Source organism: Falco peregrinus, chromosome 5, assembly GCF_023634155.1.
Source record: "Falco peregrinus isolate bFalPer1 chromosome 5, bFalPer1.pri, whole genome shotgun sequence".
NCBI lineage: Eukaryota > Metazoa > Chordata > Aves > Falconiformes > Falconidae > Falco > Falco peregrinus.
The window spans coordinates 95,453,041-95,478,012 of NC_073725.1; the positions used below are offsets into that span (position 1 = coordinate 95,453,041).

The 24,972-nt window shown below is 45.6% G+C and overlaps 1 protein-coding gene across 1 annotated transcript in view; it reads left to right on the top strand.

Moving 5' to 3' along the window:
- The first annotated feature begins 1,013 nt into the window (after positions 1–1,013).
- The window catches only part of RYBP (RING1 and YY1 binding protein), a 46,963-nt gene continuing 23,004 nt past the window's right edge, over positions 1,014–24,972 (top strand). The window contains exons 1-2 of the mRNA XM_055806039.1: positions 1,014–1,225; positions 2,164–2,289. Coding sequence (XP_055662014.1) covers positions 1,194–1,225; positions 2,164–2,289 — 158 coding nt within the window. The 5' untranslated portion in view covers positions 1,014–1,193. The remainder of the gene's footprint in view (positions 1,226–2,163; positions 2,290–24,972) is intronic.

The following is a 24,972-nucleotide window of genomic DNA, read 5'->3' on the forward strand; positions in this document are numbered from 1 at the left end:
GCCGCTGCTGAGGAACCGGCCCCATGTGAAAAGCGGCTCAGCAAAGATGGCAAGGGCTGGCCCTTGGCACATCGCTGCCTGGCCTGCCATGGCAGTGCTTCTGCAGGCCTGACGGGGCTGGGGCGAAATGCGGGGCAGGCCTGCTGCTTTTTGGGAAATGCCACTCTTTGGCACCTCGGGAGTTTTGCAGAACCACAGCTGGTGCTTTTGGTGGAGTCGATGGATTGCCGAGGGCTCGATGAGGACGCTTCTGGGAAGACTGTGGCAGTGCCGTCGAAACACCTTTGGCTCCGTACGGGCCAGTGGCCAGACACAAAGCAGAAAGGATGTCGGCAAAGGCGGCAGCCGAGGTGCTGGCGCTGGCACGGGGAGCCCGTGCCCCAGGACCGGGCAGCAGCAGGAGTTGGCCGCCGGCTGCCCAGCCCTACCGGGTAACTTCCAGCGCAGCCCGGCGGGGCGAGGCAGGCTGCGGCCGCCCTTCCCCTCACGGAGCGGGCCTGCCGCACCCCCGTGCCCCGCTGACCGCCGCCGGTACCTGCCGCCCCTCCCGCCGCCCGGAGCCCGCTCCCGCCTCGCGGGCAGGACGGGGCCGCCCGGCCGCGCTCTCCCCTCACGGGCTCCCGCCCCGCAGCAGGCCCGGCGGCGGCCTCAGCCCCGCTCCCCCGGGGCCGGGCAAGGCGACGAGCGAGCCCTCCGCGGGGGAAGGGGCGGGAAAGGAAGGGGCCACCCGCCACCGCCGGCAGAGAGGAGCCAGCCCTCCCGCCGCGACGGGGTGCCGGTGCGGGGGGCAGCGCCCGCGGCGCTGAGGAGGGGGCGGGAGGCGGCCCGCGGGGGCTCCCGGCCGGGGGCGGGGGCGGGGCCCGGCGGGGAGGCGGCGCGGCGCGGGGGGCGCTCCCCGCTCTCCTCCCCGCCAGGGCCGGCGGCGGGGCCGCCCCCATTGGCCGCGGCGCGGCGGAGAGCTCCGCCCGCCGGAGCGGCGCGGCGCGGGGAGGGAGAGGAGGGAGGAGGAGGAGGAGGAGGAGGAGGAGGGAGGGCGCCGGGCTGCGCTGCGCTGCTAGTCTGGAGCGGAGCCTGGCAGCGGCAGGAGCGGCGGCGCGGGGGTGAGGAGCAGCCGGAGCCTGCTGGACGGAGGCACCCCGTCCCCCTCCCCCTCGCCTCTTTCTTTGTGCGCAGGGCAGGGGCGGCCCCGATCCATGGTCATGGGCGACAAGAAGAGCCCGACCAGGTGAGCGGGGGCGCGGGGGGGCGCGGGGGCGGGCGGGGAGAGGCACCTAAGATGGAGGGAGCGCGGCGGGGGCCGCCCCTGCCCCTCTGCCCCGGCGGCGGCGGGCCCGGCTCGGCGCTGGCGCGGCGGGAGGGGATGGCGGTGGGTAGGCCCCTGGCTGGTAGTTGCGTGCGTGTGCTCCGCCGCGGGGGAAGGGGGGGCCGCGGCGGCGAGGGGCTCCTAAGATGGAGGGAGTGCGCGGGGAGGGGGGGCGGCGTGCCCGCGCCGCCCCGCCAGGTACGCGGGGGGCCGGGGCGGGGGGGGCTGCGGGCGGGCGGGGAGGGAGGGAGGGAGGCAGGGAGGCAGGCTCCTAAGATGGAGGGAGCGTGGAAGGGCAGGAGGAGGAGGAGTGCCGGTGTCTCCCTGCCCGCCGCCGGTGCCAGGGCTGGTCTGGTGAGAGAGCAGCCATGGCGGCTCCGCTCGCTCGCACTCCCGCTCCGCGCACTCGCTGCTCCCAGACAAAGGGAGGTTTAACAAGGTGGAGGAGGGAACGCGCCTCCCAGCCTTCAAACTCTCCCACCCACCCTCCCTCCCTCCCTCCGGGGGCGGGGGGCGGCCCTCGCCGCGGTGCGGGGGGCGCCGGGGGACGCGGCCGGCCCGGCCCGGCTGGGTTCGGCCCGGCCCGGCCCGCTGGGCCCTCCCGCGGCGCGGGGCCGGGGGCGGAGCGCGGCGCCGCACCTCGCCGGGTGCCGGCCCCGGTAGGTGTTTGTCGGCCGTTCCCGGGCGCGGGGGGAGCGCGGCGGGCAGAGCGGGGCGCCGGGCTTGGGGGCTCGGGAACATGGTCTCTCATGTGTGTGTTTTCTTTCTCTCCTCCTCTCCCTCCTCCTCCCGCCGCCTCTCTCCTCCTCCCCAAACACACACGTACACACACGCTTCCCCTCGCCCTCCCCCTCCTCAAGGCCGAAGAGGCAAGCCAAACCTGCAGCCGACGAAGGCTTTTGGGACTGTAGCGTCTGCACCTTCAGGAACAGCGCCGAAGCCTTCAAGTGCAGCATCTGCGATGTCAGGAAAGGCACCTCCACAAGGTACGTCCGCACCTTTCGGCGTGGCTTTCGCCCCACGCTGGGCTGCGCCGACTTGTTGATTTTTTTTTTCCCGCTGTTGCCTGGATATTGGCCGGTCGCGTCCCCCCTTCTCCCCGATGCGGTCCCTTCTGTCCCCACTCAAAAGCTTGTGGATTTAAAAAATTCTCTTTTCAAGCGTTTAATTTGAGCTGGAAGACATGTTTCGTGGATGTGGCATGGACCTGAATCTTGTTGTTGTTCTGTGCTTTTTTGTCACTGACGTACAGTGGACCTCCTGGAAATCCGTGGCCAGCCAGAAGAGTTCTGACCCTGATTTGGGGCAGACTGTTTTCTGTGGTTTAGGTGGAGATTTACCGTGTGTTTTCTACAGGGGTAGGAATGGCTGTGGATTAGGGAGTGAGAAAGGAAACGGCTGAAACTAAAGATGCCATGAGAACAACCACCCCCTTCCTGAGATGTTGATCTCTCGGTGTCTGTTGTCATCCAAAAGGAATCGGCTTTGTGCTCGGTGTGGGAATGATGCGGATTTCTGAAAGCTTTAGCTGTCAGGTCTCTCTCATTGCCTTGCGCTGAGTAACTGTGGAAGTCTTTTTGAGATGGTGAGGCTGACGTACAGTAATTAAGTTAATTTAAAAAAGAAACAGCCCAAAACCCCAACCCAAAACCTTGCACTTTCCCGGTTCATGGGTTCAGAAAGTTTGTCCTGGAAATATCAGTTGGCACTAGGAGGCGTGGGGTGCTCTGCTTTTTCTTTCTTTTTCTGATTTGTTCTACCATGTTGACTTCTGATTTTGTTCGTATTGTACCTTCCAAATTTGAGTTTCCATTGCTCTGCCCTGCCAAGGAAGTAGTCCATAAGATTTCCATTGTGAGAGGCATCGTTTTCCTCCTTTGAGTGAAGCCATGTATTGCGATGCTCTCATCAGCAGGCTGTTTGCATGACTTGGCTGTCTTGACTTGATTGACAAAGGAGGCGAAAGCGTGTTCGGTTGGTTATTGTTCGCACTGTGCTTTTAGGCGATGTGAAGCGCCTACATTTTTAATGGGGAGCATGCTTTTGGGCCGTGGAAACTGAGTTACAGTAACAGGGTGCTGTAGTGCTTTTACTGTGTGTTTTGTGATGCACATTGGTTACAAAGTATCTCTACGCTTTTTACAAAATAAACGGAGGTGTTGAACTTCAATTTAAATAGTGTAGTTACAGCATTGAATTAAGATCGAACAGCGGTGTTCTGTATGCACCTAGAGCTGATCCTTCATGTTTTGTTCAGTCTGATTTTGTCATGCAACTAAACCTTCACAGCATGCTTGATTTGTGGGTTTCTGTTTCCTTGGCCTCCCCGTGGGCTCAGGTGAAACCTGGATCCTGCAGTTGCCTGGCCTTTTAATTGTGCTGCTACAGTGCGTAGCCTTGCAGTCACAGCAAGTTCTCCCAGCGTCACGTCAAGCCTGTGCTTGGGTGTTTGTAGGAGGAGAGCCTTAATGCAATGTAGGAGCCCACGTGAGTTGTATCTTGTATCAGACTTGATCATTTTCATTTGGCCACCATGCTGATATTTGTTTTGAGAGCAGCAGCTTGCTTTCACATGCCCTTACTTTTTATTTTTTAAAAAAATTGTGATTTCCAAACTGTTGAGGTAGTAGGATGTTTTGTCTTTTAAAGGGCCATTAAGAGGGATAGCAGTCGATGATTTCAGGTTAAGAGCTGTAGCCTTACTTGCAGATGTGATCCCTTGCTCTAGAACATTGTTCTTCTGTTTAGCTTTTAATGGACCCTTATGAATGGCTTCTAATTTTAATTCATTTAATTCATCAGCTTTCTATTCATTTTTGCTGCTTTTAAAATGGCTTTTGTTTGTAGAATTTGAGAAAGTATTTAAAATATTCAATGGACCATCATGCCTTCTTGCATATTTATATAATTTATGAATAAATATAACCGAAAGCAGGAGTGATTGAACGTTGTGAGGGAGTGTGTATGTTGATAAGACCTGGGAGGTCAGAGTTCTTTGTTGTGGTATTGCTTTTGAGTGTTACAGTATGTGACGTGCGAGTTGATGCTGGGGAAATTCCTCAGAATTTTTTAAAACAAATGACTGATGTAAAGATACTTAATGAGTTATGATTGATAACGTATTGCATGAAATATAAGGTGTCTGATGTGCTTGACTTTTTAAAGTTGCAATTTGACAAGTTGGTGACACTTTTCCACATTTAAAGCTGCCTTGCCTTCTTTAAGGCTTACTTCAGTAACACTTATCGGAAATTTATCAAACTCAATTTTTAAAAAGACTTAGCAAAGTAGTGAAAGACAGGCATCATAGACATGGTGAGGCAACTGGTTTTTGTCAAATTGTGTGCAACTACAGTATGGCCAGCTTTTTTACTAAGATCTGGTATGACCTACTTTCCGCCCCCCCCCTGCACGGTTAAGCCACTAATTTGATGTAGAATTTGCTTTGGCTGATAAATATTCTCTGATTTGGTAATTAGTTAGGACGTTAGCTAATTCTCACCGTGTGTATACTTTTTTCAGACTCAATGTAGTCTGTTGGTGTGTGGGAGGGGTGGCTGGCAGCAGTTCTAAGTTTTACTTTCTCAGATCCAGCTATCCCTTTTCCCTAGGATCTCATAAAAGGAGCTTCAAACACTGAGTTTTAGAACTGTCCTGCCAAGTCCAAATTGCTGTAGATGCTAAACAGTTAAATTGCACCTGAATACTTTTTCAAGGGGCTGTTTATAAATATTTCAGTTGCACTTTTAAATAAAAATGAGGTCAAATCCATCTCAAGAGTATTGGGAGTTGTCGTGCAAAGATTACATTAAACCTGTAGTACTTAGTTGAATACTGGATTTGTTACAGTATGTCACTAACTCCCTTTCCTCAACTTTATCTTGCTGTTTTATGGCTAAACTTTATTATGCTCTATTTAGGCAAGTATGGTGAGTTTTTCTACATTTTTTTCTTCTGTGAAGATCATGGCAAAGCTATAAGCTATGTTCAATACAACATTGAGATGAGTGAGACAATGATTTAACTGGCTTATCTTGGGAGTGAGCAATGGTAACGTGTTTGCTGGGGTGTACAATATATTTTTGTTTTCTTTTGTATTGGTGTAATGGCACAGGGAACTGGTGCTGGCCATCGCTTCCACTTGTGTCATGCGGCTCTTCTGGTGGTTTACTCTGGTGTAGCCCCAGCAGCTCCAGCACACAGGAGAAGGCTCGAATGAAAACTTCTGCTGGGAAGTTTGCTCCACGGATGCATGTTCCCTTCCAGTATCCATTGCTTCTTCAAATGTGGAATGAAAGTTTACTTTGGATTTCCTAGGAATATGAGGGCAGAATTTGGCCTCGTATTTCCCTTTATGGGGAGCTGTATGTTCCTATTTGAGGGTAGGTGATGGAGCTCTGTGTTTCCATTTGTTTTTTCTTAATGGTGTTCTTGCTTCTCTTCCGCTTCAGTTCTCTGATGGTTTATGTATGTTGTGTTCCTGTGTACATGTCTTCTTGTAGCTTCCTTTCTCCTCCCAGGTGTGACCACACAGAGTGTTTCTGCATGGGGTTGCATTCACGCATCACTGTGAAGAATATCTACCCTCTCCCTCTGATTTTCTGAAGCTTTCCTTCTGGATAAATAGGGAAGCAGTGCAATGTGGTGGAGCTTCTCTGGTGTTAATTTTGCTTTAACTTTAGGATAAATGCTTTCTTGTCCGAACTTCACATCCTGTATCATGAATGTGCCTTGATTACAGAGAAGTGCACTAAAAAAAAGTCAGTGGAAGATGAGAGCGCAACAACTGGGTGTCTGACATGCAAATTAACAAAACAATGGGATTATTTAGTATAAAATTAACAAGTTGTAGTGTGTATGTCCTCTGCAAGACACACATTTAATAAGGTTTTGTTCTATTTGTTGCTAGTACTTGTGTGCCTGAAATGCATGGTTTGGAGTTTGCATCAAGTGGTTTGAACCTGTGTTTCGTTGTGGAGTGCTCAAGGAGTGTATGTCAGTAGTGCTTCACACTTTTGCCATTATTTTTGAGAGGCGGCCAAGCTGAGACTGTTCAAAATGATTTTAATTTTCTCTTGTGTGGAACAGGTGTCTTGGATAGATACTGGCCTTTGTTCCCATTCAGTTCTCCAGAAAATTCCTTTGCATGTTTGCGGGATCTAAGCAAGCGCCGTGAAGGATGTAAACTACTGTCCATGTCACCATTGAAAAGTATTCTCTTGTTCTGTTCTGCGTCCAGGCTGGGCTGACCAGAATAGACACCAGATAGTCCTGCTATTCCTGGAATGAGGAATCAGGCTGATGATCATGACCTCCATACAACTAATATATGCCCTGCTTATTCACCATGTATTTGCAGGACTGTTCTTCTAAAAACACTTGCTTTGGTGTGTAGCTGTGGTGTAGGTTGGAAGCAAAGTGGTTTCATTAAATTCTTTCAAGTTAAATAGCTTTCACCTGCATTAAGGTGGGTTTTATTTAGCGTCATAGCTGGCCTTCAAGTGGGTTATTTTGTATAAAAATGGAGTATGTGACTCGTTTGGGAAAAGCTGTTGTGGAAGGGATGTTTGTGCCTTTACTATAGATTATTTATCTTACTAATTGGCCATTTAGCTGTATGGTTAAATCATCCCTATTCTCCCTGAAGTTAAATGGCAGTTGGATCAGGTGGAGCAAAGCATGGTCGGTACCAGCCTGGAGTTGTGCCAGTGCTCTGTGGGGCCATCCAGGGTTGTGTCCCCTCTGGGGCTGCTTTGTTGGTGATGGATGGGAACAGGTAATTCTGCCTAAGTAGTTCTGAGTACCGGAATGCACGATGCCTATTTGCAAAATGTTTGCCCACGTGCAAGGGGGTTCTTGAGAGCTCTTTTGTCTTGTTTATCAGCACTGTCTGAAAGTAATTAGCTGTTACTTTCTGAATTTGTAGATGAGGAGTACTTCTGTTAGGTCTGGCAAACCCACCAGGAGCTAAGGACAGGAGGAGCCTTTTGCAAACCTAGCATTTTGCAAGCAGTCAATGATGATGGTTTGCAGCAAGCCCTGAATTCTGGGGTTGTGGTTTGATGATACGCTAAGTTTGACTTCATGACCCATATTGCTGGACCCCAGGTGTCTCAGCCACGTGGCTTGGAGTATTGATCCGTTATAAACTGACTACTGGTACAGATTTGTGCTATGCTTACTTTTTTAACTAGCATAGACCGTGAGACTTGATCTAAGCAGATGAAGCTGCTCAGCTTCAGATCAGCTATTATCTATCATCCTGGTGCAAGCTAACCCTGGGAGAAGATATGCGTCTTGCACTTTGGCTGTTTGAAAGAAATAGAGTTGTGTCCTGATTAGCTCTTTCCTGGTCTTTGGCATTAACGATCTCATTACCATCGCCCCAGGATTTTCCCCAGTCTCAGCACTTCTGGGAAATCATTCACAGCAGGGAGGATCCTCGGTATTGACATGCAGGACCAATGCAATGTGCCTTTGCTATGATTGTCAGATTTGGGTACCTGGAATGCTGTAGGTGACAAACCCAGTAGGTAGTGCAGTGGCTGCTGTGACTCACTTTGCTTTACCACTTTTTGTTCCTGAAGGTCCTGTTAAGGGATGATAGCTATACCTGTTTTGATGCTTTTTTGTTAGGGAAAAAAAAGATCTTTTTGTTAAAATAAATACTAAAATCTTTAATGTGGATAAAGTGTGTTATAATTTTTTTATGTAGATTACCCGTTTGAGTTAAATAATTGTGGGTGGTAGGGTTTAGCATCAATCTCTGATTTCTGTTGGAGACTGTGAAGATCTGATAGATAAACTATGACCGAGCGTGTTAATCTATTGCTGATAATATGCAGCATGGATATTATTCATTTTTCCCTTCCTCCATGGACTTCTTTTCTGGGAGACGAGAATCTAAATCAAAGTATGTATGTGTGTGTAGGAGGAGAGGGCATGCAACTTTTTTTATTCCTGTAAGCAGACGACGTGGCCACTGGGATGCTGACCCATCGCTCTCAGCCGGTCCTCGTGGGGAACTGGTAGGCAGAGGAATGCGGAGCAACCTTCTCTGCGTGCCTTTCTTAATTGCCCTGATTGTTTCATGTTTCCATCAGCTGGCTGCAGAGGGGCTGCTGCATCTGCACAGTTGGCATGGGTATTTGCACCCTGATGTGGCTTGTCTAGTAAGTGGAACCTCGCATGAACTGGAAATAAGGAAGTGTTGCCTGGAGTAATAATAGTTGAGAGGAGGGAAGTGATGGATGCAAAGCGTGCTTCTCTGTGGCCACCCTTAGCTCCTGTGGGATCTTGCCTGACTGTCCTGTGCTGCACCTTCGTGTTCCTCGGCAGCTTGTAGTGCTGTGGGGCTCTGTTTTGGCCAAACTGTTTGGTCCCTGAAAAAAATGCACAGGACCCAAGACCCATGCGAAGTGAAAGAAGTCAAGAAATGTGCTGTGGGCTAGGTGCATTGTTTTGGCTGGCTATATCCAGCTTTTGTGCTGTAGCTTGGACACGCCTGCCGTAACTCCAGGCTACTTCGCTGCTGGTCATGAATCGGGTGTCCCTTGTACTCCAGCTGCTATGAGACTTGCTTTGTGTTAGCAATGTGAATTAAATGGCTTTGCTGTTGGTAGGGTCACTGTTCCTTGCTGCGGTGTGGCTGCTTTTCTTCCTACTCTGTTGGGCTTGAATGTGCAGACAGGTCCTTCCAGGGCCCCTTGGTGAGAAACACAGAAGTTCACAGCACTTCTGGGGAGTCCTGCCCATGTGCAGGAACATGGCAGCAGGGTGGGAGATGCAGCTTGCAGAGTGCCCCTGCATTAGGTGAAGGATGTGCTCTGCTTGTCCTTTAATATGTGTATCTCTCCTTGTCTGCGTAGTTCTTCTTACGAGGAAACCCACTGACCTATTTTGTGGGATTTCGGGTGGTTCTGTAGGTTAGTGGGTTCCAGTCCCGCAATGTAGGTCACTCACGAGGTGCGTTAAGAGTTTCATAACGTGTAGCTCTGACCTGAAATAAGATTCATACAAACTCTGGCTGTGGCTGCAGCTGTACTTTACGTCTCGCCTTGCACTGGCTGCCTTCTTCACAAGGTAAAAGGAGAAATCTGGACATTTCCAGAGGGAAGAGGCCTTACAGGAGGGTTTGTGAGTATTTATGTAAATGTGCGTGTTTCAGACAGGTAAGGGCAAGTTATCATGATTGCCACTTCATGTTTGTTAAGGACATGGCAAAAAAGCAGACCAGGAACACTGAGTAACCTGTACATGCTACCCTAAGCAGATGTCCAGGATTACACGATACCACGGAAATAATGTGGAAATGCCTCCATTACATTTATGTAAGTTCCTTTTACAGCTGACATATGCTAAGTACATTGATTGTCTCTTTGTGCAGACAGATTTTCTTTACATCAACCAGAGCTCCTTTCATGCTTTTCTGGTACATCTGGAGGTACAACCAAATCTTTAACATTGTTCTTCCCATAAGCCAGCTATTAATTAGGAGCATGTTCTTTGTAGCAGAGTGCTAATTGGTTCATCAACAAATTCACTGCCTGTTAAACATGGGGAAAGTCTGACTGGCTCAAATATAAATGAGAGGAAAAAGCATTGCATCACTTCTTGCTGGCCTGGTGGGTTTTGTTTGATTGTTCAGTAACTTGGTATCTTCAGAGTCAGGTGAATCTCAACTGCTTCCTAGAAAAAACAAAATGAACTGGCTAAAACTGGTCGTTGTTCGATAGTGTTTTATGATTGGATTGCTGCCTGCGTTTCTGAAAGTTGAAAGTGCACCTACAGACAATCTTCTATTAAGTAATATTGGGAATGCATGAGAAAAAGGGGTTGTGTAGGTATCTAAAGTATGGATCGTAAAACCAGGAGACCTGATGTTGAACCATATGTGGTCTTATTTGAGACACTGGCCTGGGATTGTGGAGTAACCTCCTATGCTACAAGGATGACATTACTAAAAATTTGTAATTATGTTTTTTACCGCACAAGCAGAAATCTTGTAATAGTCAAATTGATTTTAACCTTCTGACTGATAAACATTTTGAAGCATACATTTTATGGCAATTTGCGGAGAGCTGAAATGTTCCATATTTAAGTAAGCACAGTGTATGCTTTATGTCAGTTGCCATATGGAGGTGCAAATTTCCAGAGACTATATTTACAATTTGCATAGGGATATGGACATGGTGACATGGACAGTGGGATTGAGCGCACCCTCAGCACGTTTGCTGATGACACCAAGCAGTGCAGCGCTGGAGGGAAGGGATGCCATCCAGGGGGACCTTAGCAGGCTGGAGAGGTGGGCCTGTGTGAACCTCATGAAGTTCAACAAGGCCAAGTGCAAGGTCCTGCATGTGGGTCTGAGCAATCCCAAGCACAAATAGAGGCTGGGCGGAGAATGGATTGAGAGCAGCCCTGAGGAGAAGCACTTGGGGGTGTTGGTTGATGAGAAGCTTGATGTGTACTTGCAGCCCAGACAGTGAACTGTACCCTGGGTCGCATCAAAAGCAGTGTGAAAAGCAGTCGAGGGAGGTGATTCTCCCCCTCTACTCTGTTCTTGTGAGACACCCCCCCCAACACCCACCCCCGAGTATTGCATCCAGCTCTGGGCCCCCCAGCCTAAGAAGGACATGGACCTGTTGGAGTGAGTCCAGAGGACGCCATGAAGATGCTCAGAGGGCAGGAGCACCTCTCCGATGAAGACAGGCTGAGGGAGTTGGGATGGTTCAGCCTGGAGAAGAGAAGGCTCCGAGGAGACCTTATAGTGGCCTTTCAGTACTTAAAGGGGGCTTATAAGAAAGATGGGGACAGACTTTTTAGTAGGGCCTGTAGTGACAGGACAAGGGGTGACGGTTTTAAACTAAAAGAGGCGAGATTTAGATTAGGTGTTACGAAGAATTCTTCACTGTGAGGGGGGTGAGGTGCTGGCACAGGCTGCCCAGAGCAGCTGTGGGTGCCCCATCCCTGGAGGTGTTCAAGGCCAGGTTGGACGGGGCTTGGAGCAACCTGGGCTGGTGGAAGGTGTCCTTGTCCACAGTGCGGGAGGTTGGAATTAGATGGTCCTTTCCAACCCAAACCGTTCTGTGCTTCTGTGTTCAGGAAACTTTAGTTTGAGGATCTTACCAGTTTGGTTGTCTTTAAATAAAGTGGAAGCAAAAGAAGTCAGTTTTGGGTTCTGTTTTAGGGCTAAATGAGGAATAAATATTTAGATTTGTTTTCTCAAGAAATTGTTCTTTGGGATTTCAGAGTTATGATGGATTGCTTGTAGCGTGCAGAGGTGCTAAGTGAGACAAAGTATCTTGCCTGAGATAAAGCTGCCGCCTTTAGATTTATGTTGTTGAGTAGACAGACGTGATACTGATAAGAATCTGAAATATTTTTCCCTGGAATAAATTATTTTTGTGTGCATGGAACTATGTCCAGGTAAATCATGTGCGATTTAATATGGTCCAACTGGCGAGCTGGACAGAGGATATGGAAGTACTATGGTTTGGTAGTTTCAGTGATACAAAATGGGTTAGAATGTTACCTGATGAGTAATTGACCATGGGTTGTCCTCTGTGCTCCTGTCCCAAATGTGCAGCATTTTTTAAATTATAAAGGTAGTTCTTAATTCGTTTACTTACTTTTAATTCTTTTATTATCTATGTACTAAATAAATGGAAAGACGTGTTTTCTTTCACTTCTGTTTGCAGGTATAAATGGGGATAGTATGATGTTAGTGTGATTTGAGCCTGTGTAAGAGCCTGGAATTCACCCTTAGCTAGCTAAATATCCTCAAGTTGCCATTTTTAAATCTGTACGATTGTATTCGCTGTGTCTGTGTTAATTTGATCAAGAAATTTATGTCTATGGTAGGTGTTTCATTCCTTTGTTAAAAATGCCTAGATTAGCAGAAGGACATAAATCTTACTTGTCATGGTTGTACAAAGCATGCATATATGTTCAGGTTGTTGGAAATGTGTGTTTCTGCTGAAACATTTGGCTCTAATTATGTATCTTGGAACTCTTATTCTGAAAGTGCTTTCACTGTTTTTTTCGGAAGTGGTACTGAGCACTTTCTCTTCCCAAGATGAGATTTCAGTAAGAGAGGCAATACATTGATGGATGATGGCCCTGTGATGGAGTCAATCAGCCAGTACAGTCATTTGTCTCCTGGGGATACAGGGTAGAGCACATCATTAGCAGCAGAAGGGGAGGTTTTCCTCTGTAATGCTAATAGGGTGAGGAAGCTCTGGCTGGTGCCTGTTTGCTGCTATTGCTCCGTTATTACAGGTGCCTTATGGAGAAACAAAACCGTTTTCATTTGTTATCTGTAACAGTCATGGGTGTGGATCAATTTAGCAAAAATATTTAATAAGGTCTAGGAAATGTTTCCAATTCAGCATAGTATTAGCAATTCATAAACCTGTATCACGTAAAACTGCTTGTCATAAAAATGATTAATTATTGGGGGGGGGGGGCAGTTATGTGTGTCTTATTGGTTTTACATGCAAGTAGCTTGGCTTGTGTAGGAAAGACTGGCAGCTGCCCGATGCCAGTGTGGGATTCGAAGGACAGTGTGTCTTAATCAGAGAAGTGTTGAAAGTTAAGCTTGGTGGGCCGGAGAAGTTACTCTAATAGCATCTGACAGCACTGGGTTTCTGTTAAAGCAAAAGGCAAAGCATGTGGTAGCCACGGCGGGTGGCTTGTCCTAGGGACGGCTGGGTGGTGTGCTGTTGTGGGGCAGCGGTAATGAGTTAGCTTAAAGGTAGCTTGGTATGCACCAGCTTTGACCAGGGAGGGTGAGTTAACTTGTTCCTCGATGGCTGCTTTGTTCCGGGCTGGTGCCTCTCCTCAGAGGTGGCGTAGCGGTGGTCCCATCGGGACCAGATGGGGCTTTCCCTGGGGTGGGCAGGAGCACTCCTGTTACGGAATACAGGGCTGCAAACCTCACATGGTTAATTCCCACGTGACACACAATGGAACTGTAAATGCTGGCAGAAGAGCATTATCTTGGATGGCTGCTGGGTGTTTCTGTGTACCTGGCGACTATGCTTCGAGCAGGGGGCCTCGAGCTGGGACACTGCTTGTTGCAGGGATTTGTTTTCCCCCCTTTTAACTTGCTGTGACTCTGGACAGTTAGGTAAAGCTACGCGCGAGTTACCGGTCTGTAAAGCAAATGCAGTAAGAAGTCCCTACCATACATGGCTTATAGGAGGTAAAGTTAATTCTTGGAAGGTGCTTTGAAGTTCTGAAATGTCTTCTCAAAAACTGCAGGTGAAGTCAGACTTAAAAAGCAATGCTTCTCTTCCTTTCTCTGAACTGTAGAGGTAATCACTTAAGAGCAAAGGCAGCAAGAAAGCAAATGATGTTACATCTGCTGGAATGGTGTGGTGGGTAGACTTCGTACACTTTGTTTCACCATTATGTGCAGCGATGTCTTTGCTCCTAAAAGCACTTGGAGGAATGGCACAGCTGTGTGCTGTACGGGTACTAAAGACATGGGATTGTTATTTTACATGTGGGTTAGCAGAGTGAGGAACATACTTAATCATGGGTGTGGGAATACAGCACCCTGGCAGCAATTAAGAGTCGTTAATTAGAAGTACTTATTGCAGGATATGACTCAAGTTAGTTGTAAGTTGCTTAACTTCTGAGGTCAGGAGGATCTAATGCATCCGAGACAAGTGTTATTAGTGTCCATGGGACTGCGGGACTATCCACAGGGACAGTCTGTAATACCAGAGCTCAGACTGTGAAATTTTGAGGTTCATTAAATGACTTGTTGACAGTGACAGTTTTGCAAGCTGGGACCACACATTTGCATTCAGAAGTTTAGAGCTACGAAGGGTTCATTAAGGCTTCTAGGTTGCATTGTCTGGGAATGTGCAATTGTGTGCTGGGAATTCACGCTGCTGTGCCGAGAGTCACTACTATTCAACCAGCATGCAAAGAAGTGAGAAGTGAAACTTTTTCATAAACAAAAGCTTCCCTGTCTGTATGAAAAGGATGACTTTTTTTTCCAATTACAAATTAACCTATTGATACAGAAATCACCAGTGCACAGGGTGGTGGAACATCATGCCTGTATTGCTGCATACCTACTCTGTAAATGCATGGGAGAGCATACCTTCGTGCTCAGCATATGTATTTATGATGTAAAACGTGAGGACAGTCTCACCGCTTGTACCTGGAAGAAGCATTTACTGCTGCCAATGGCCAGGCGTGTCAAGCCAGTAATGGGAAAAGATCCGTAATAAGGTACCTGTTACAGTTTTGTGCCAGTTCTCAGGGTTTTTCCAAATGTGCAGGGAAGGTAAAGGATAACACTTAGCAGTAGTTTGGTTTTCTTTCCATCTCTTTTGTTTTACTCTTCTTGTCTCTTTTTTGTGTTGTAAGCCAGACTGACTTTCCCACTGGCACTCTGAATTCAAAGCTATGAAATTGTACAGCTGTGTACTACACTTACTTGTTTTTTAAAGCCTGTCACAAGCATGAGTGGTTTGGGTTTTGTTTGGTGGTCGTGTGTCCCCCGTCCGTCCCGTCCCGTCGTCCCCCCCCCCCCCCCCCCGCCGGCATATAGTGTAAGGAACAGGTTTACTTAGTCACAGGTGTGGGAATATGGACGCTGTGCTAGGAAATTAGTTTAATAACAGTTGGTTGCTTTATTTCTGAGTGTGCTAGCATTTGCAAATCTCTCTTGGCTTGACAGATAGTTGATGCTTGTGGAGAATGTGACCTTTTGCTCTTTGCATTGCTTTTTCTGAATCATGTCCAGAGGCTGCAGAAGTCAGTGAAGCAGTTGGTGGTCAGCTGCAAGGGTTGGATCAGGCCTCTGAGACTGATGCATCGAGAAGAAAAGGAATAAGTTGACATGAAACTTAACATGGTTATCTTTTGTGATCTTGCTTTGTTCCAAGACTTTTTTTTTCTAGGGAGATGTTATTGATAGATAAAAAAGAATTGAGAAATGAGTTGTATAAAGACCTAAATGAGACTTGGGAGAAACTTAGTGTGTGTCCATGTAAGCAGGGGACTACTCAGGCCACTTGTTGCTCAGTTGTCCTGGAGCCTCTGAAGCTTAAACAAAGCCTGAGACTGAGAAAACTTTGGATCTGTTTGTTTTTTTGGGTTGGTTTGGTTTTTTTTTCCAAAGTAAGTGTCATAGATCATGACCAAACTTTTTTTGTTTTTAAGCAGAAAGAAACAAAACACCCAGAAGGTCGCAACATATTAACCAAATTTTGCAGGGCTATAGTTCTCAATGTGGCTTGTCTAAAATTTAGCCTTTTTACTGCTAGCTATATAAAAATCTTAATTTTGATGTTAGCGTACAAATAATGCTAGTTCTCGTATACCTGTTGCTCACTTGGATCAAAAAGATTATGTTTCTTCTCCATAGAGTTGTATTCGTGCCTTTACTTATATAGCTGGCAGATTATTATTAGTAGGTAAGACAGTCGATTATCAGTGGCTTGCTGCTTTTCCTCCTGCTCTAGTTCAGAGTATTATCGTTAACAGCTTTTAAAGGAAGGTTCTTCCTGGAAGAATTTCTGGCTCAAGGCAGAAAAAGTTTTCTTACCAGTTTTGAACTACCGGGACACTCGTGTTTTCTGAAATCCTATTCATCGCTTCACAAAACTGTTGAAAGTATGTTTTGAATCACACATAAGCCTGAAGAATATCCTGGGGGTAGGGAGACATAAATAATGGTTTAATTGGGCTGCTCTGCTCTGTAGCTTATATCATATTGAGTACATGGGAAGGGCTGATTTTATTTAGTGTTTTATTTTAACAATTCTCTTAGTCCCAAGCTGAGCATTTATCTTAGTAAATTTAAGGTGGTGTTAAGTAAGGCGTGCAAATGTGTTTTGACTTAAGCTTTTAGTTTGTAAATAAAAATGTTGCAGGTCTCTCACCTTTCACATGTTTAGTAATTATGCTAAGTGAAGTCTTACATGGAAAACAACATCCTATTGGAGAGAAAAGCTTTTGTGATTACACTTGCAAATAGTTAATAACTATTTTTATATTTCATTAGACTTATGAAAAAACATGTCTTCAGTGGTTGTTAGCAGAGATGGCAAAATTATGAGCAGTAAATCAACATTGTTTTAATTAAGAATACATTGATATTCTCCTAAAAATTCACTTTTGACATCTAGCGCTTAGGCTTAAAATGAATGTTAAACTTAGCTTTTTATACTCCAGGAAAATACACTTTTTTGCTCAAAACATGCAGCAAAAGCAATGCCATGAAAATCAATTAGAATAATAGAGTACAGCCATTGCAAAATATCATTACAATAGTTAAGTAATTATCCCACTGCATGACTTAGCAAGAGGGATAAATAATGCATGTAGAATTGTGTTGGAGCTTGCAAGGAAGATTCATGCTGGTTGAGTGGATGGGAATGGCAAAGGCAGAGCACAGGTCCAAGGAGAGGGTCCGCCAGGTCCGGTAGCTGAGGATTGAAACCTTTCGGTGCATGTGATAATGAAGATGCAAGAGAGACCCAATTTCTGTGGTTGTGTTTTGGTTTTTTCTTACAATTTCAAGACAGCGTTTTAGGAAGAAATCCTCCTGGGTGGATGCTGGGCTTTGGGGCACAAGCACAGCCAGCCTTTGGGGGAGTCACTTTCCAGAGTAGCAGACTGGGCACCCGGCCAGGGCCCAGCTGTGCTGGCGGAAGGGTGGAAAACCCCCAAGGTGACACCACATCAGGATGCCAATCCCCATGGCTTGCTGCCTTGCCTGGCACACTGTTCTTCTCTGTATTTCACCCTCATTCTGTGTTTTACCACTCTGTAGGTGTGGGCTGCTTCTCGTCTGCTGTTTGTTGGGCTGGGAGTGCTGTTTAGCGCATTAGCACAAGGTTTGGAGTTCCATCAGCAGTGTGTCCCAGCCCCAGACTGAGCTGTGAGTCTGGTCAGCAGGAATATTGGCTGGGGTTTTTTTGGTTTTGTGTGTTTTTTGTTTTTTTTTTTTTCTTTCCCAATGGACAGATGAGGGGTTTGATTTTTCTTCCTTTCAGCTAGAGCTGAATACTCTGAATCTGTCAGTTGCTGTCAAGAGGATTGTACTTTGGATTAGTGAGCTACTGGAAGCAGTTTGAATGATTGCAGTTAAAAGCATGCCAAGCAGCGGTGTAATTAATAGTTATATAATGTCACCAACAGGCTTAGGAAGCTGGAATGTAACTTGGAAACAAATACAGCCCCATGCAATCTCTGCTTTGCCTGAGGACCACTGTGCAGTTAAAGGATGATGCTTTTCTTCCTGGAACTGCTTATAGTCAGGGCAGGTTTGCTGTTGTTGGTTCCATCACAAGATGTGTGGAAGCACCTTTCTGCACCTTTCCGCACCTTTCCCCTTCCCTTCTTTTTCTCTGATGTCTTTCTCATCAGGACCTGCTCAAAGCCAGGATTCTGCTCACCTTAGGCTTGTTGGAGCTATTCTCTGCAGGAATCTTAAATTGCTGTGTAATTATGGGTGCTACATGAAATAACTCTTCAGCTCATGAGAATAACATGCATTTTTGTTGTTGCATTTTTAAATAGAAATTTCAGGGAAATTATGCAATACCCATCTCTTATACAGTACTAGTAAAACTGTCGGCCCTTCACCACTTTTAGGGAAGCTGAAATAGTTATTGAGATTTCCAAATTAGCTGTTTTGTGACAGGCTCAAACCTGTCTGGAAAAACTGTGTATTTCAGCAAGGTAGTAGATGAGACTGTGCCTGAGACCTCCCATCTTGTAGGTATTGAACTGGAGGTGTAATGCTTTCAAGTTGTTTATATTAACTTTTGTGAATATCTTAAGCGCACAGAGATGGTGATCAAAATTCTGAGGTGTTGCTATAATTCTGGGTGAGTTTGATTAAAAAATTAATGTAATATTCCCTTGCCTGACTGGATGCTTCAGCTGTCTTAAACCCTTACGCTCTACTCCAATATTTAACAATATTTTTTTTTTCTTAGTTGACATGTAGTTGTGGCACTTGGGGACATGGTTTAGTGGTGGACTTGGTAGTGTTGTGTTTATGGTTAGACTCGGATGATCTTAAGGGTCTTTTCCAACCTTATGTGAAAAAGGGAGGTTTATGCTGGTACAGAACTTGGTATTTCTGTTTCTAAAAAGGTACCGTAATAGACGTATGGGTGATTAATTAGACAGTAAGTCTCATGTTTAAGAAGAACAACTTTATATTAAAATGTGATACTACTGCTGAGCAAATGTAGGGCTGCCTGCCCTCCAGTTTTGTATCTACGTTGCTTCCTTGAGTGTCAGTTAGCTCAATATTCACTGCCATTGACCTTGCATAATTAAGAAAAAAGTCTGCTGTTCTGGGGAGATAAATGCAGCTTATGTTTGGAAAGTGGCTGATTAGCTCAGTTGTAAAAGTGTAATTTTATGTCTGTAGTTTCTGGAAGGATGGATGCTGCCTTTGCAAAACTCGGTGTCCCTCTTTTCTTCTCCCTGATACCCAGTTGAAGTTGTTGGTGAAAATCTCCCAGGACTCTTAAGATCTGAAGCTTGCAATAGACCTCTTCAATTTTCAGTGAAGACTAATTTAAGCTAGTATGGGCTTCTTTTACTTACTGAATCATTTTCTCACTGTCAGCCTATTTCCCATGCAAATACAAGGCTCCAATTGTGCACTGGCGTGGTGTGTGTGTGTGTGAGACTCGTGGCTGGAGCAGGGGTTGGTGCACAGGGACTTTCCTCTTCTAGAATGGGGTTGGTGTCAGTGTTGGCTGTTGAGAGGTGGAGTGTGCCGGGGCTGCCAGCTCTGTGTGCTGAGGGGTTGGGTGGAGATTAGAGAAACAGCAATGGAGAGGAAAAGCCAAAACATAACAGCAGGAAAAAAAAAAAAAAAAGATAAGGAAAAGCAAAATTTTTTTCAGCCCTGTGAAAGGACTTTGCCAAAATTTGAAGATGGGGACTGGTGGGCACTAGTGTCTGTTTACCAAATACCCTTGCTCTTTTATTTTTCTCTGTGCTGCCACTTGGACTTTGTTTTTTACTTCTGTGTTTCTTCTCCATGAGTTACTTGGACTATTTGTGACCTGAAGAACATGTTTGTTTGCAGTGCGAGGGCCATTGGTTTTTTAAACATCTCCATGATGATCATGAAGTTTCGTGGTATTTTGGTAGGCTTTTTCTTAGATTAGGTTTTCCACATGAGATGCTTTGCTACTGTATTTGTGCTGGCAAAGTACTCTGTGCTGAAGATGAGTAATAAAGGTGAAGTTGCATTTTGGGATTTCTTGTTGTTTGGTATTTTTTGGGAGTGTTTTTCCTGATTTAGTAAAACAGTCTTAGGACTAGAAGCTATCCAGACCAAAGCACAGCTTTATAAGCATAACTGCATCCATGCTTTCTAGTGTTGGTTTCCTTTTTTTTGGCTGTTGTCAACCTCTTCACCTTCCTTAGAGATGGCGCTGTGGTGGAAAATTGTGTATTATGCCAGGTTGTCTTTTGTTAATACACAGTAGGGCACTGTTCCTGATGGGATCTTTGGGTGCTGATGCGATGTCAATAATTATCAGGAAGATTGGGGATGGCATGTGGCTTTTACAGCCTCTTTGCTTTTGGAGCCGAAGATTTTCAAGGCTGTAGATTTGGGACTTTGTAATCTTCCCCCCTACAAGGTTATTATTTATTTGGGAAATTGCATAATACTTGTTATGCAAGCAGTCTCTTTTCAGCTGCTGTGTAAAATGTATTATAGAAAAAAAGGTGTAATTTTTTTTTAAAAGCAGGCAGCAAGTGGCACAAAATAAATCCCACAAGTGGAGATGTTTTAATGAAGAGAGGGTTTAATGAAGGTTGTATTCTGTATACAACAGAGGTAAGGCAGAACTGAATGCAGCTCCAACAAATATTCACACCTGTTTCCACAAAGAAATTCAATTTCTACCATGCATCCGATTCTGAAAATGGTGATTGAGTGGACAGACTGTGTTGTGGATAAAATTAACATAGGTCTATTAAATTGAAATACATTTTACCTGGAATATTTCCAGTAAACAACAACTTCCGTGAAATCTATCCATACCTTACTTTAGAACATCTCATTTACAGATTTACTGCTTACGCTCTTAAGTTCTAGGTCCGTTTTCACATGTCTGTGCATGTCCTGAAATACCTCGCTTTGCAGACATCTCTCCTTTTCCTCTGCAGGCTGGTGCATAGTCTTGTTTTTGAGTTTTCCTAGAATTTGGTTTTTAAAAAGCAGGAGTTGATAACTGTAATATTACTGGGGTTGTAGGAGGTCACTGGAGCAAGCCCTTGTCCCCTTCACACCTTTTGTGTGCACATGCAGGACTGGCAAAGCTTGGACTCCACCGTGTTAAAATACAGTGTGGCTGATTCCCAGTGTCGGCCATACAGGTTTTACATTCAGGTTTTAGCTGTGTGCCTTGAATATACCTGTTTACTTGAGAAAGGGTTGTTTCATGTAGTGTGTCTGAGTGGAAGAGTTCATCACTTTAACAAAAGAGACTTAAAATGAAGCTATTAATTGTCACAGCCGGTGGCTTTTTTTCTGTGCATTGCTGCCAACTGAGAGCGCTTTAAACTCACATCCAAGGCATGAGAAGACCTGAGTAAGGAAAACAGTCATTCAGTTATTCTCCATAATTAGTGTACTTCAACAGGTAGGCAGGTGTTAGTTATTCAGCCTCTTCCCTGCAAAAGTAAGAGACAGTGAGTGTTTGTCTACCAGTCTTCTGCCATTGCCTCTGTCCAGTAGCCTCAGGGATGATCCTTACCCACTGAGAGCTGTGTAACGGGCTGCTCCCTACAGTTGTGAAAAGGAGAGTTTAAATAAGTACGAAAATCAGTCCAGCTGATGTAAAAATATCTCATCCAGGTTGAAAGAATTTAAAGATGCTGTGATTGCAATAATGCATGAAGTATTTAGAATAACTTGTCCGGTGTTGCATGGATGCCCTGAAAGCAGGCTTGCAAGGCTGAGGGTCTGTCTTTTTAACGTCATGGGGTTGGTTTAGGCTAAGCTTATATTTTCCTGTAGAAATTGCTGAACTTAAGCCAGCACACCATTGTGACCCTAGTACTGCTGTTGCTGCTGCTTTCTGTAAAATGCAGTTACAGGTATTGCAGCATCCAAAAGGTTTACTCATCGCTGAGCACTTGTAACCCAGGCAAGTTGTTTGTGTGCCTGTGTTCAACGTGGAGGGTGTGTGCATATAAGATTAAAACAGTTAAACTGCATGGAGAACTTCATTTTGCTGTAAAATTCTGAAAAATTCTGAAAAAAAAAAGCCTTAGACTGTGTTACTTGAATGACTTTCTCCTGTGAATGGACCAAAGGGGAATGAATGACCTGAAGTTCTTGCTGATGTGAAAAAAAACAAATGCCACAGAGGATTTTGTTGCTGGAACCTGTTACAAAAGCAGGGGATGAGTGTGCCTGTGAAGCTGCTGTGGTGGTTTTATTTGTTTTGGAAGAAGTGAAGAAATAATCTGTGAAAGGCCTGGGTCCTGGTTTTGCAGTGAGCACTGCGTGGGCGTGCTTTGTCTGTTGCTCATTAACGGGCCAGCTTCGTTAGACTTGATGATTCAAAGTTCTTTCTATAAGCTTATCAGGTATTTTATATCAGTACGTGTCAGTCATTGATATGGTAGCCTTTAAGAGACAACTGTTTCAATCCACTTTTCTGTGAAACACCTTCTCTTGGTGACTTCTTTTATCGAATACTTTGATAGGAGTCTGTTTTGGTGAAACTCTTGTTTTAGCTGCTGTTGTAAAGACCTTTACTCAAGAGGACAGGGGGACTGTTGGTGTGGTGGTATGGTGATGGAAGGGTGGTGTTCAGGCTGAAGGTGTGGCCACACAGCCAGTGCACACGCGGCTGTAGAACAGTTCCTGATGATGCTGTAGGTGGACCAGCACAGCATCTGTGTGCCTTTCTGCCAGCGTGATTCCTGTTCCAGCCTATGCTGCGTCCCTGACCGTCAAGTCCTTGCAGCTCATTTTTCCCCATGTGACACATACCGCTTTATTTTGCTGTGTAAAACACCATGGTGAATGTGGACTACAGCCTGCTGAGCGTGTTGGATGTGCTCAGCCAGCCGGTGTGACTGCTCACCTGTGTTCTGGCTATGGCCACCACTGCTAGCACCAGTGGGAGCACACGCTCACACAGCTTCTGCTGTGGTTGGTGTGGGGCTTTGAAGTCCTGTCCCGATGCCAGATATGTTAGATCCCAGCACTGCTACTGTTAGTCACCTTACAGTATCACAAGTTGTGTGGTACTTTATATACATCGCAGTCCAATTCCTTTTTTTGCTGGCTAGGTGTACCTGAGATGAGGAGAACAATAGACCTGGATTTACACCTTAATGCAAGCACACTGTTCCCAAAGGAAGTAAGGCAAGACTTGTGCTCTGTGACAATACTGGCCTTCTGTGGAAACCCCTGTAGAAGAGCTCTACTGTTTTCAAAATGAGTGTGCTTGTTTATAAAGGATGTCTGGTATCCAGGTTTCCTGCTACAAATGTGTGTTTAAAACGTTCATTCAGCCCTGATTGCCCAGTCAGTCAGTCCTTTGCCTGTGTAAGGCAAAAGTAGTTCACTTGAAGTTGGAATCGGTATCACTGAGGTTAAATTTCAGTGTAGGATGGATAGTCAGAAACACCACCAAAATGCATTTGTCCATAAGCAAAGAAGTGTGATGCTTCCCAAGCATTTGGTGACCGTTCCAGCATCTCCAGGAAATGTCTGCAGCCTCCAGGGAAGGAGCAGAGACTTCTCTTCCAACTTGTGCTGGTGGTTTTTTAACAGTTATGTAAGTAGCATTTAAGCTACATCAAGCTTAGACTGTGTAACTTGTTGGCTATTCCCTCTTCACCTTTACTACATTCTTCCAGTTTAATATGCTACTTGGAAGAAAAAAGAAGTATTTTTTTTTTTTAAACAAGCTCTGAGATGGTTTGCTGCCTTTTCCTTTAGAAAAGACTTGAAGCTCCTTCTAAGTTCAGAAGGACATAGCTACCTGTGTTTTGAAGAGCAGCATGGAGCGGCTGTTGGGTCAAGGACTGCTTGTTGGTTTTGGATGGAGCCACTTGCCCTGTGCTGCCCTGGCTGCCACCGGGAGAGGAAAGAAGCTGAATAAACAGGGAAACTGTGAAATAAACAGAAACAAACCAAACCTAGCCCCTGCCTCGGGGCGGGGGCTTGAGTAAGTGAAGCAGCTGTTTCAAAATTACACTTTCTTTTGTTAAAAGGAGGCACATAAAAGCTTTTCTGCTTTTGTTTTTGTGCCATAATGATAATTTCCATGTGTTTTTCTGTGTTATTTGATTGCTTTCAGTTTCTTCTGAGAAAACTTTACCTGAAAATTGAGCAGTGGTGTTACTGTAGCATTAAGGTGGTTGCTTCAACCTTTCCTGCCTTGTGTACCCCCAAATTTTCTAGCAGAAGTGACCATTTTCAGTTAGCGAACCTATGTGCTTTTCCAAAATAGAATTTTGGGGTTCCAGGTCAGGCTGCAAATACGTGTGCCGGGGCTTCAGTGTTCACAGCCTTCCTCGCTGCTGTTCACCATGAGCTCTGGAGCTGCCCCTGCGCAGGTGCCAGCCTGGCTGGCTTTGCGGCTGTGTCAAGAGCTGGCAAAGGGGAATAGGTGGGTTTGAGAAGCTGGTGGTGGGAGGAGGCAGGGCTGTCTCATGTGGGCAGCGCAGACGGATGGGGAAGTTTTATGTTGGTTTGAATCCTGGCACTTGGTGCTGCTGCAAGCGACCCCAGAGATTATGAAAAGAGATTGAGGAGCAAATATTTTCTGGTTTTTCCTCTACGTGGTTTGTACATGTGTAATTGCTCACAAAGTTATTCTAGCCCCGAAAGCTTTTGCTCTTTTTACTCCCCAGTTTTGGTGCGTAGCAAGGATATGAGCTCCTTAGGAAGTGGTTGCTCAACTCTGTCCACACCGTTTTCCGCAATGCGTTTGAGTAAAAACAAGGTTCTGTTTTTAGCTTGCTTTAACTTGGAAATTCTGGTGATAAGCAATTAGCTGCACAAATCCAGGAAGAAATTAGAGGAGGAAGCAACATAACATAGTAGAATCTCACGGAGTCATTTTTTTAAATCTCTAGGAGCAAGTAATTTCTCTAATCTAGTAGATGTGTATCACCAGTGTAGTATAGTTCTGGGGCTCAGGAAAATGTCATTTATTTTCCTCTGCTGTACTCATCTTTAAGCAAGCAACTTGTTGTTCATCAGTTTCACCATAGTTAACTGGAAATAAACCAAACCAAGGGGTGTCTTGATAAATACACCCTAGACAGCGGTGCCTGTGATGCTGAGAGCGGGATAATACGCTTAAACTGGAACCAGACCCAGTGCAGTGATTTCCCTTTAGTTCTGTTACTGTGTTTGCTATTATAAAATAATTAGTATGTGGTTATTAGCAAAAAATGTTAGGTTTATAATATGTTGTCTGAACATTCCTGTATTTAGTTATATAGTTGGTAATCTTTATCTTTCTCTGCTCAGATAATTAAAAAAACTCTCTAATCTGGCATCAGATATAAAGTTGAAAATCTTGGTGTGTATGGACAGCGTGTGTTGTCTGAGGAGGTTGGAGAGGAGGTGCCATGTGCTGTGCTTGAGCTTTGTCGTATTTTGTTGCATAGAAGAAGTGAAACTTAGC